Source organism: Xiphophorus couchianus, chromosome 13 (genome assembly GCF_001444195.1).
Source record: "Xiphophorus couchianus chromosome 13, X_couchianus-1.0, whole genome shotgun sequence".
Classification (NCBI taxonomy): domain Eukaryota; kingdom Metazoa; phylum Chordata; class Actinopteri; order Cyprinodontiformes; family Poeciliidae; genus Xiphophorus; species Xiphophorus couchianus.
In genome coordinates, this window is record NC_040240.1 from 22,584,067 (window position 1) to 22,597,792 (window position 13,726).

At 35.6% G+C, this 13,726-nt stretch overlaps 1 protein-coding gene across 1 annotated transcript in view; it reads right to left on the minus strand.

The window, feature by feature from the left end:
- The window catches only part of grin2da (glutamate receptor, ionotropic, N-methyl D-aspartate 2D, a), a 178,275-nt gene that overhangs the window by 45,803 nt on the left and 118,746 nt on the right, over nucleotides 1-13,726 (minus strand). Inside the window, exons 7-8 of the mRNA XM_028036850.1 lie at nucleotides 12,593-12,707; nucleotides 1,050-1,255 (exon numbers count right to left, since the gene is read on the minus strand). Coding sequence (XP_027892651.1) covers nucleotides 1,050-1,255; nucleotides 12,593-12,707 — 321 coding nt within the window. The remainder of the gene's footprint in view (nucleotides 1-1,049; nucleotides 1,256-12,592; nucleotides 12,708-13,726) is intronic.

Sequence of the window (13,726 nt, forward strand, 5' to 3'; positions counted from 1 at the left end):
AATTATTTCTCATTACTACAAATGCAGAGAAATATAATTATGTGCCAACAGTTAAGAAATTTGAGACTTTAACTGTCAGTAACAGGGATCAGATATGGGACAGTAACACCTGTGATCCCAATTAAGGCAGTTTTGAATGCCTGGAAATGAAGTCTCTGACTAAACTCATCTCTTGATACCCAATGTTGGTGATTACTATGGATTTTGTGTTAGCTAGTCATTTCACCTTTTAAGCCATTAATTGATGAAGATTAAACTCATTATCTCTTTAACACCCAAAATAAATGCAGGTGGGAAAAAGAGTTTACTAATGAAAGCCCAGGAGGTCAGAACACACACACATACACACCCCCACAAACACAAGTGTGGAATATGTTTTTATTTGACAACATTCATATAAAATTAACTATATGAACATGTAAAAAGAAGTAACAGCACATAATCCCATATTTACCCTTTTAGAGATGCAGTGTTGTTCACTGACTGTAATACTCTGGAAAAGTCTTCCTTCTTGTTTATTATTTGCATTGATCAAAAACAGCAGTTATCCTTAGTTGGCGTTATAGTTTCAAGCTTCCTTTATAGTTTTAAGAAATCCTTTTAACAGACTATTGTTCCCATAAATGTTTGCCTTGATCTGTTGACGTCCTTTTATTGTTTACGTAAATGCTGGGAAGAAAATGATCTAATCCCCCAGGACAATTAAAAATCTGTTTATATATTTCATTAAATATTCTCTGTTTATTCAGTTCATCTTATAATGATATAGACGGTGGCCATAAAGTTTAATAACTGCTTTAGGAACGTCAGCTTGAGAATTGGAGGAAGATGCTTAATGAGATGTTGAACCTTTTTCTTTTTATGAAGCTGGTTGTTAGAAAAAAAGCATTATGTCACGGTTGGCAATTAACCAACTATAGTCAATTCATAATGCCAGAAACTTTACCATACTTTCTTATTACCTCTGCTTATAGTCACAAGAACATATTATTTTCAAGCGCCCCTAAAAAGTCAAATTTGAAATTATTTTATGCATTTTGTTTTACTACCTGGAATTAATAGGCAATCGACAGGGAACAGAGTCCCGGATGCACGAGCTGGTTCCAGGGTCAGCAGGCTCCACGATGACAAAGGGCCTCTCCTCCAGGGTGACCACTCTGAGGTGCTGAGCATCGTCCAGAGGCTTCAGGAAGGAGCCGTAGCGAGACCAAGGATGGTAACGCAGGCGCAGGTGTCCGTTCTCCCACCAGCCAACCTGAAACGTAAAAAACAAAAATAGATCCTTCATTGTGACATCTTTAGTAAATTCAAAACCTCCTATGAACCTTTTTCTTGTATTAATTGTTATTATTGCAAAACTATTTGTAACATTAACATTTTATGGGATTCTTTTAAAAGGATTTTTCTAATTTTTAGCCAGCATTTCATCTTGAGATTCTTTTAGTTATTCACCTTCTAATTTCAAAATTGTTATCCATTACTCAGAAAAAAAATATTGCTGCCTTCCTCATAAATTCTGTTGTCCAATATTTGAGTAAAAATACATATTAAGTTGGACAAAATCACTGATCAGTAACATTTAGTTTGTATAGTGATCAACTATTCTGTGTACCTAAGCTTAGTTTTTTATTATTTTTAGGTTGACTGTCAGTGTAGCGATTACCACAGTAATTTTAAAAGACAAAAGAAATCTGGTCTGAATATAGCTATACCATAAAACAAACTTCACAGAGCACAAACAGAAATAAAATAATTGTTTCTAGTATTTTAACACCTTCTTTCTTACTTTCTTTTAAATGCACAGCAGCTGAAATATGAATATGATGCAACCCGATCTAGACAATTTCTAATCTCAAGTTCTAGTGAATCCCTTGGTTTCAAATAAAACTTAAAATTGTTCCTTGCATTTAGATTCTGCAGTTTTTCAGTCTGTAACAGGTTTTCTTCCAAGATTGCCCTGTAAGTAGATAAATCCATAATCCCATCAACTCTGGTGGAGAAAAGCATTCCGATAGCATAATGGTGCCTCCAGCATGTAGTGTGTTCATGGTAAAGTGCAGTTAGTTTTCCACCACAAAGCAAAAGGTTCAGCTGTAGTTTCTCCTGTCTAGAGGACCAATATTTTTTGCTTTATGCCCTACATGCCTTATAGTAAACTGCAAATGAGAATTCTTTAGATTTTCCTGTAATTTTCCCTCTGACATGTCTGCTGTGTTCTTTGGACTTTATCATGCTGTTTATTCAGTGATGCTCTCTGAAAAATTTTCAGTGAGCTTTATACATATACTCTTAGTATATGCATATACTAAGATTATCTTTATTACAGGTAAACTCCATTTAACAATTAAGCAACTTCAAATGTAGTTTGTTGTAATGAGTTTTAGACACCTGAGTACAGGTAACTGAATAAAATGGAAAGCACAATTGTCAGATTCATATCACGCTCTGAAAAATATAAGAAAACCATTGTTATTTTTCCACCTAATAGTTACACACTCTTGGTCTTAAAATACATTGAATTTTGAGGTTTTGATGTCACAAAGCGTGAACAAAGTGAACAAATTCTGAATACTTTTGCAGATCACTGTAAATGAAAGCTATGAAATTGGGATGAACTGCAAAACAGGGCACTGCCAGTCTCTGAAGGGGGAGATATTTGGTTGTTGGTGGTTTCTGGTTACGTTAAAGCAAAATGAAGAAAAATTGGTCATGACTCACATGTTCATAATCAACATGTCGCTAATCAATGAAGGAACTGGCCTAAGGCAAAGAGAGTTTTAGTTCTGCCTTATCTACTTTTTTCTTTCCTTTCTCTAATTTACACATCAGTCACCTTTTTGATGACAATACTCCCTGAATCAGAAATTACAATTTAGAGTGATTACTGATGGAGTCCTTACTGCCTGAGAGAAAATAATATAAACTCCTAAATTTACCCATATGGGTTTGTTGCTTTATTATATTTTGGAGAAATTTGTTAATCTAAAAAGAAAACATTTCACAGCAATGTCAAAATAACTTTATCTTGTATTTTAATTTTACCATGTACCCATTCCATGTGTGTTACAAAAGTTAACTCTAGTTCAAAGGGGAGATAAATTATCGGTGGTGCACCAAAGGAAAAAAAAAATACTCCTGCCACTCATTTTTCATAGTCAGTGGGTATGCAATCATCCATGAGACTCCTGCTTGCAGTGGATTTATTGTTTTCCTTTTCTGACTAGGCTCTGCTGGCCAAATGTCTGTGCATGGGAAAATAAGTAAAATTTACAAAAAGTAAAAAAAGCAAATCATTACAATAAAAAACAGAAGATTTACAGATTTTACAGAATGCTTATCCTTCTTTTCTTATAATCCCAAATAATGATGAGGAATTCTAAGGAATTCCATAAAACTCCAAGGGACTTCTAGCCTAATGCAAATCTAAGTCCATTCTTACTATTTCAATAGAAATCCAAAGAGTAAGTAAGCACTGAAATCTTGATTAATTAATTATCCTTAACTGGGAGTGCCTTTGTTAAAACACAATTCACAGTATGATTGTTTAATAACCCAATTTCAAGAAACAAAGGTACTGTGAACCTATCAGCTCATTCTCAAACAAGCACACTTGTATCATGTTCGAAAAATTAGCTTTCATCATAGCTAAATATTCAGTCTTTCAGTCCCCCAAGACTCTGTGACCCAGCAAGTTAACTCTTATTTTACTTTCTTGTTTATCCTCTCAGTCAAACAGCTGCTTGGATGAAAGTTAAAATGTTTTCAAGGAACAGGAAAAGAGGTCTAGTTGCCCTCTACTTAAGAACTTAGGATGTCACATTATGTCGTGGATGATGCACAACCCACACTAGTGTTATTTTGTATTGAGCATGTTTATATTTGCAGCAGAATTTCTGTTAAAAAACTCCAAAAAAACATTAAAAACATATTTCAATTCATTTCATTGCACCCAGTTACATTTTAATACAACACAGCTTCAAGTCAAATCTATTTCAAACTAATACACTCTCTGTAACAGCACATAAAGTGGCGCTTACTGCTGAGAGAGACCTTTAGAAAGACTTAGAGCTACCTTGACAACATAATTTGTATGTCAGGACATAAAATGTTAAAATGAAAATCTATAAAGCTTTATATTCCAGGACAACTTGTCTCTTTTATAAAAAATCAGACGCGCTCAAAGGAAAGACTTAGAAAGAAAATTGTTCAACTTGGTCATTGCATAGAAAATAAAAGCCTTATTATAAGCTACAAGACTGGGAAAGAGAACAGGACATTACAATGTTTTACATCATCACTTTACAAAAACACTGGTGTTGGCTCATTACTAATTTTGACCAAGAAGGGTTGAGAGTACCAGAGTGTGTCTGGCTTGTGTGTGAAACTGGAGCTTGTAATTCTGTTTAACTGAATTAATTAAATCAAAGAGTAAATAGTAAATCCCTGATGCTGAGTTTTATTGCGGTTAACAAGCAGCGATGCAGTGCATATCCAAGGTCAGAGTAAAAGCACATGGAAAGCAAATTTTATTGCACATTCTGCATCATGTGTGATATTTTATCAGTTTAAAATGTGTTATTGGAAAAAAAAAAAGATTCTACAAATCAGCAGGTTCTCATTCATCATTCTGAATTGCTTTTAGTAATTGAAAGCTAACCTTGAAGTATAGACTGACCATGACGACTTAGCCTGTGAGGTTTGATTGTAGCTTTACCAAAATTACACTTTGGTCTGTATCATTTAGGATTCTAACTTTACTGAATATATTTAAATACTAAAAAAATATATAAAACAAAACATTATTTTCTGCTTCAGGTCTTTTGACATGTAGTGACTCTTTTTACATCCCTTTGTTTTTGTCACAGGTACAAGAACATCTATTTTAATTTGATACACTACTGAATGCTATAGACCCTAAGTAACCCACTATGGGCATTGCATAGATGGTCTGAGAAAAAAGGACTGTGACAAACAACAAAATGTCCACTATTATAAGTCACTTTGAGTTCTGAGAGATGTGCATTGGTGCACATGTTACAAAGTAACTTTATTTAGTTTATCTTTTGTAAAATACATTTATGGAAAAAAAGACATAAAATATTGACATTACCTAGGGGGGGCTAATTTGTAAATGTTTACAAATTTACAAATGTAAATTTGCTAATTTACATTTGTAAATAGAGTCACTAGTTATCTTCAAATCTAGCCCATTGGGGAAAAAAAACATATTTTCTGCTGCATTGGATCCTAAAGAAATCTTTCAATTCATGACCTATGAAAAAAGAGAAAACATCTTGTAAAAAATACATAAATACTTGGACTTTTTCTATGAGCTAGGTTTCTAGACATTACGATTATGCCCAAAATTCTTTATCCCTTTAGGAGATTAGGGCTTAACATATTCTATTAATTTTGCTAACATGTTGTCTATGACTAAAAGAAATACGGGGTCCATTATAAATCTTATGGAGAATCTGTGGGGCTAAGTATTACAGAGAAGGTGAGCTGACCTATCAACCTCAAATATTTGGAGGTAATCACCAAACAAAGGTTCTAAAATAGTAATGGAAGTACAGCAGAAATATCTTTGTTTTTTTTTGCTAAAATGTCAGTAAGGATTTTTGTTCTTGTTTTTTTTATTGTCTTTATTTTGAAAGACACGTGTCTTAGTTCCCAACACAAACACATTTCCTGGTAAATGAAAGTAATTAAAAAATGTAAATTTGAAAGGGGTTTGAATAATTTTGACCTAACTGCATATGTTATTATACAAATTTTGTAACATTTGTACAATGACCACATGAAAATATGATTTTTTTTTATTTTGCAGTGAATGTAAAGTAACTACAGTGTCTACACTCTAATTGCATGTTAAATAAATCAAAAGATCCACAACGTGCTGTCGGTGCATGAAGAAAAATTCTTTTTCCGTGGGTATTGCCATATTTTTTGAGTTTTCTTTTTTCTTTTCCTGTCTGGCTGTTAAGTTTCTTACACTGTGCTGCTGGCAGACCGCATGTTTGGATTGAAGAGTAAGGTCAGAGGTGGCACAGTGAACAAATCAAAAGCTCTAGCAGCTCTTGTACGTTACTCAGGTCTGGCTTTTAAGGAAGCTTGGAGATTTGTGCTAAAACGTTTCACATTCTGTTTGGTTTGAACTATGATTTTTTTTTTACAGCAGCCTCTGGACTGAGCTGCAAAAGCGTCTCTAAACCTGTGTTGTTAAAGGCAGACAAATGCAAATGAAAATGCATTTTATGATGCAGTTTATATTTGATTGGATACAGAATAGTTAGATAAAGAAAATATATATGAGGAAAAAGGTCCAATTACCCTTTAAGAATAAAAGCATCAAGTTTAAATTTCTTTAAAAATTTACATATAATTCTCAAATACAGTGGCGCAAAAAGTGGGTATGCAGGGTATGCAACGCATAGGGGCGCTGCACTAGAGGGGGCGCCAAAACCCCGTCTCGAAAAATGTTTTTTTCTTGTTGGCATTTTCTATAATTAACAGAAAGAAATGATCAATAACAGGGGAACAGCACTGATTAGGCGCCCCTCTGCTCCTTCACCTCCCTTCCTGTCGCTCTCCCTTCCCATGCAGGTGGCTGTGCACGCGCCCCTAAGAGTACGCAGGCGCGTTTTTTATTTTTTATTTTAGACTACCACTCGTAGTGCACTTGACAAAATGGAGCGGCAGAAAAAAAAGCTGTCCGGGGCGCAAAACAGAAAAAGTAAAAGGGAGAAGGATAAAGATGTTGGCGGGATGAAAAAAAGCCTTTCAATGTGGTTGAAAGATATTAGGTAAGTACCGTCAGTGTATTAGCAGGACAGGAGGGCTGTAAATAATCAAGTTAGCTAAAGCTAGCAGCTAGCCTAATACGGAATCGTCCCATATTTGCTGTTAAAAGTTGCCTCCCCTATTAAACCATTAAGGGACGCGATTTGTTTTGTATTTCTATGAATATCTGATACATAAACATGTCACAGACACATAACCGCGCACTAAGTAAGAATGACCGAAATAAAACTCAGGAAATATTAACACAGGAAAGCTAAAGCTGCTGTGGCGGCAGTGCCCAGCTATGGTCCAACACTTAGCCCTCCTGGGTGCATTTTTTTCACTCATATGTATTATGGATTCTTTAATTAAAGATGAGTTGTTCAAGTTCATGTGTGTATCAGACAAATTAGTCATCAGAGTCACTAAAGCCCTTAAACTCAAAAAGGTTGGTGACCTATTTTACCAACCTTTTTGTCAGGGGGACACTTGAGTTTAAATGTCTTATTCAGTACCACTACAGTGGTATTGTGATGTATCTGATAAGTCAGATCAGATGTAATGTCCAATCAGTAACTGTTATCCAACAAGGAGATGATTTAAATTAAAGTTTAATTTCTATTGTAGTTTGACTGCTGTATTTTTTAAGCCTATTTAACACAAAATTTATGTCATTCAGCTGTGATGGTGGAGAGAAAGAAGAGAAGATGATGAAAGAGGAAGAATCAGGACAGACAGGGGAAGGCAACAGGTTGGTCTAATGCAGGTGGAAGTGAGGGAGCAACTAGTCCATCTCAAGCACAAATTTTTAAACATTATTTTTAAAAACGGTAAGATCTGTAATTTTTACAACTAATAATGCTTTTTTGACCACATGACTTAGTGGAGAACACCACAGACAAGGGATGAAGGAGACAGACATGAGGTCAGTGATAGAGGAGACAAGTGATGAGATCAGGTAGGCATTAGGAAAGCAACAAAAACCTATATACCACGATGGTTTGAGTTTCTGATGACCATCTTTGATTGTGTTCTTTTTTTGGGAAAATTAGTGCAGGCAGTCATGGTGAGTCAACCACGAGAAACAGAAAGGTGCAGATGAGGGAGAGGAAGAGCAGAGAGGACTAGATGATGAAGAGAGAGAGAAGCACAGAGCTGCGGAGGAGAGAGCCGAGACAAGGCTTTATTCAGAAGAACCATCTGAATGGCCTTTACCACACAAAATGGGGGACACATTTAGGCAGTACATGGTTGTAAATGGCCCACAGAAAGTTTCTGATGGTCCATATTCAAGATCAGAGAAGAATAAGAGGTGTTTTTCCAAAGCATACTGTTTTCATTTACTGTCTAATGGAGAGAAAGTTGAACGAGATTGGTTACTGTATTCTAAAAATACTAACAGAGTCTATTGTTTTGCATGTAAGCTTTTTGGTGAAGCTAAAGTTCTTGACACATGCCTTGTGGAGGGGTATAATAACTGGCGATGTCTTTCAAAAACACTGAAGCACCATGAAACCAGTAGTTCTCACATAAATGCTTATCTGACGTGGAAAGAAATGGCATCTCGCTTACGCCTAGGTAAAACTATTGATAGTGAACTGCAGAAAACCATGGCAGCTGAAAAAGCACACTGGAGAAGTGTGTTGACTAGAGTTATCGACTGCATACTTTTCCTTGCAGAGAGAAACTTGCCACTAAGGGGGAAAAATTCTCAGTTAGGAAATCCTAAAAATGGAAATTTTCTGGGAATCCTTGAGCTCATAGCGCAATATGATGTAACACTGGCAGAGCATCTTAGAAAGGCTGCCTCCAAACAAACCACTGGATATCTGACATGGTGCACTCAGAATGAATTTTTAGATTCAATATCAGAGTGTGTTTTGAGTAAAATATCTGCCAAGATCAAGTCCTCTAAGTACTTTGCAGTGGAACTGGACTGCACACCTGATATTTCAAAGCAAGAGCAGGCCTCAGTCATCATTCGATATATGGGGGGGCGCCGAAGATATGTTCGCATCCACCTCAAAAATATGGAGTTGCGCCCCTGCTCAAATATAATGGAAAGCTCTAGAAAGGTAAGTCAAAGGTGTAACCCAGTGTTGAAACAAAATAAAAAATCAACCGATTAAAGAAACTGATGGAGTTTGATTTTACCTTGTCTTTGAAAGAAGACTTTGTGGTGATTTGGAAGATCTGTTATAGATTTTCAATGCCAGGGAGCACATTATAACTGTGGATTTCTGTATATTTTGTTTTATTTTAGGATTACCATGCTATGTATTTAAGGTAAATCATGAAAACATATATTTTTAAATGCTGTTGAAAACCTTGTAAAATTCTTCCAATTTTACCTTTAGCTTTGCATAGTTTCTTTGTATCCGTCTTTCTCAGTTTCCACTGAATGTACATTATGAATCATATTTTAATTGCAAATAATTATTTCACATAAATTCCAATAAAGAAATATGTGATGCATCAGGAAAGAATGTAGGTGATTTACTTCTGTCTGTACTGAATGCTTTTGCTCTACCGTGAAGTAAAGCCTTACAGAATGAAAACAGTTAAAATTTTCCTTTTAAAAATGGTCTCCCTCATTGAGTTCTTTTTGTTTTCAGCTTTTTGTTTCCAACTTTTAACCCCTGGTCCGGTTGGTTTTATGAAGTTGCAGTCGCTAAAACAACTGCAATTTGTTGCCTTTTTTATGTGTTTGTACTTGTTGTTTGTCAACTTTGGCATTCTAAGATGTAAAAACCATCTTAGAATGAAAACAACAAAATGCCATGCCATCTTATCACTGTTTTATAAGAATGTACCTTTCTATATATTGTTTTCTCTATAATAGTTTATTAACCTGAAACCATTTGCTGAACTCATTAAACTCAGAGAGAACGATGCACTGTATCAGGTTTTAGCTGTTTCCAACTAATTTCCCATTCAGGCAAAGTGCCATACATTTACCACTAATGTCTGTTAAGGCAAATTGAATGCATACAATGAACTGGTGAAGCACTTTGCTGCTTTCTCCTGGTTGATTTTATACCCAATGCCCTCATTACCTAAATTGGATACTAAATACCTAGATTTAAATGCAGTATGCTATTTTCAAATAATAATCTCCACTTAGTTAAAAACTGTTTGGCAAATAAAAAAGGGTATACATATATATATCTTTAAAACACTCAGGCAGTGAGAAATTGTGAGGAAAAGATTACATAAAGTGCCAGTTTTGTGACAAAACAAACATTGCAGACCTCATTTTACAGTGGACCCCCTCCAGTTCATTATTAAATTATTCACCTATTTTTTTTTCTGTGATTTTTCTGTTGAAATACCAAGGTGCAACACTATGCAGAACACTATTGACTGCAAATCAGCCAATCTATAAGTGGTGTGTTATTTTCCCTGGTGCTGATATTTTTATGCCCCGAAGACATTAGGGGCAAAAAAGACATTAGCTTCTGGTGTAATCCTAGGATGGTTTCCATGTATATTGAGGTGTATTTGGTGTCTGAATTATTAAAATATACAGTATTAAGCAGTCTTAGAGGGGGTCTCAAATGTTAACTGATTTTAGAAAGGGGGCAGCTGTGGTCATTAACCCTTGAGAATACCAAGGGTCCATTGTATTTTGCCTATGGCAAGGTATAAGAAAACTTTAAATGCATAATATTGAATCCAAAATAGATGCAGCTTGATTTTCATGCAACTTCATTCAAATAATTTATTGCTTAACCCTCCTGTTATTTAATTTTTTTGCATGAAACGTTTTCTATTTCTCTTAATATGTGCACTCTACATATAAATTGAACATTTATTCATTTTACTCATTTACAACTCTCCCTGTATCTATTTTTTACATAGATACTGTTTGGGGCAATTTGACCTGGCTGTCAAGTTAAAGTGCAAAAAACGATAAAAAAATGTCCAATGCTATATGTTTCCTTGCAGCTATGAACCATATTTCACCACACACACAAACAGAACACACCACACACATACATGCACCTGCAGACACACACAAGACCACTTTCTCACTATTCCCTTTACTTCACTAGGAAACTGCGAGAAAGCAGGTGTTCATACAACTTTTGAAGGGAATCTTTTCTGTTCCCGTGGAAAAACTCCACTCACACTGAGTGGACACAGCAGAAGTGGAGGAAAACATAAATACTCTCTGCATGACTCATTTGTCTTGATTTTAATCAGCGGGTCATTTTGACCCTGAACAGTATGTGTGTCAAGTTCAATTATAAAGATCACCCATTACAAAAAAAGTGTAATATACAAAAAATTACTAAAGATCAATTTCAAGGAAATTATTGTTTTTTTGTGTCTAGGTTTTTTTCAGTGGACATAAAAAAATGTAAATTCCATTTTTTATGTCTAAATGAGTAGGTTGTCATTATTGATCCTTAATTTCTGAACACCATAAAAAAACACCATTGCACAAACATTGATTGAAATGGTTAGTATTGGAGTTAATAATCAGATACAAAAATGTTTTGGAGGATTTTTTTGGTTTCTGACAGTATGCATGATTAAACACTCCTCGGGTCAAATTGACCCACAAACATTATTGCTGTACCTCAGAAACGAACATAATAGGAGGGTTAATTTGTTTGTGTCTGTGTTTGGAGGAGTGGGGATATTCTATTTTACAGAAATGTGGGTCAGAAACATTACAGTTAAGTAAGCCCAAAATTTTCTTCAAACATTTGTGGAGTATAACCCTAACACCTGACCCACAGCTTCCACATAAGCCAAGTGAAGAGACATTTAACTGTGCATTTAGATCACCGGGGCCTGATGAACATGGCCTGTTACTGTAATTTTTAATATTTTGCCCTAAATCTGCTCCCAGACTAGAGGAATCTGATTGCAGGCATGTCCTTCAATTCATCCTTATTACCGAGCTTTATTAAGGCTGCACAGCATGATAATGATGATGTGGATGTCTAGGATCTTTGTAGGTCAGCCAAGTTCCTTCTGCTAAATAGAATGAAATGTCACAATGGGACAGGGCCAACCACTCACTGTCACAAAAAATTGGAAAGTTGCTAATGTTTATTTTAGTAGTGTGTAGGCCAAAAATGATAAAACAGCAGTGTAAACCTGATAAGGAAAAAGCAGTTTGTGGGTAATGTTATGGGGGCTTTGGAAAGACTCAATGCAAAGAAACCGTTAGTGAGAGATAGAAATACACCACCTTCATAGTTTAGGGTTTTATGTATTTTGCGCAGATCTAAGGTCACCTAACACGATAAACTTCTCTCTCATGATAAATCTCTCTCACTCATGCTCTGAATTAGTAGAAAGGTGAAAAGTAACCTCTTACCTATTTGGAAATCTAAAACTCACAATGCTACACTTCACACTTGAGTCCGCCCTCACTGATAAACATATAGAGTCTTAAAGGTCAGCAGCAAATGGAGCAGAGGGAAACAAAAGCAAAGAGGTTTTCTTGTTTCTTTCTGGTCGAAGGAGGACTGGGGAGTTGAAAAGTTTCCATGGAGGGCAGACCTTGAATTTGGTGGTATTGGTGTGCAATTGTTAAACAGGCTATTGATGGACAGGATATTGGACTGTGAGTTAGCAGTGGGTAACAAGGCTGACAAAGCTAGACAAGAGCAGGGAAGGAAAGGAGGGGAAGATCTAATGAGATATGGGAGTAAAAGAAGCTGTGCGACAGCAGAGAGGTGAAAATATACAGTGATGAGTTAGCATGTCTGATGGAGTGTGAAACTGCAGTTAGCTTATCTTGTTGCTGCATTGTGATATTTAGCAGGAGTGTGCATTGTGGTGTACTGACCTCCTCCCAGCCTCTGCCGTTGGTGTAGGAAATGACATCAATCAGGGGATTGGACAGGTAGCCATCGCTGTTGAAGGAATAATCTCGTCCACTGAGGGAAATGTTGGTGAAATACCTGTAATGGAATTGGGAGAGCAGAAAGGGAGACATGCGGTTTTATTAGCTACAATATGGAATTTATTTGGTATAATGGCATATACAAAAGTCACCACACAAAATTTAAAAAGATCCAACTTTTAATTTGAGCACATTATTTATTCTGAAAAATTCAGATGTAGTTTGTCTCACTAAAATCATTCGTGACATACTTATTGATCCTCTGCTGACTATACTTCGCGCAGATAACTTTAGTCAATAAAATAGCTAATTGCTTTTTAATATACCATTTCAGAGAATACAGAAATAGAATAGCTCATTCCTTTTTGAACAGTATCTTTGTTCTGAGTCCTCTCCTAGGCTTTTCTCTCTTCCAGTACACCCAGAGGTTTCCAATAGTATTTACATCTAGATTTAGATCTAAGATAGCCATGAAGGAAAGATAATTTTGTGTCTGGTGAACCATTTCTGTATTAATTTGGTCAATTATTTTTGACAAGATTTGGTTTCAAAAAATGAGCAGAAAATGCTCAAAAAATGAGCAATTTTCACTTCACTGGTAGAGTCCATAAGGTTTTCCTCTAAACATTCCAGCATTTCAGATGTAACGGACTGCAATGTGGTTCATCATGCCATCACCTGATAATCTGTAATTGTCCATGTTTTCTTCCTTTATTTGGCACCAAATCAATCTGGTGTGTTTGTTGTCAAAGGTACAACTGTCTATATTTGTGATAGTCGGACAGAAAAGGCTTTTTCTTATTGCAATCATTCAAAACAAATTGCTGGTATAAAAATAGCATGTAATGGTAGTGAGGAAAACTTGCTGACAATGCCATTCTGCTACAAAGATTAACCATAACTTTTACTTAGTTTACTTGCAGGTTTTCCCACGCAGAACAGGGATACTTTCTATATTTACTCACGTTTCTAAAATAAATAAACAAATAAATAAATACTAGTTTCGACAGGCATCTCGTAGAGATGCATCAGTTGGTTTATACTATGATGAAAATGTTATAGGGGAAAAAAACAAGA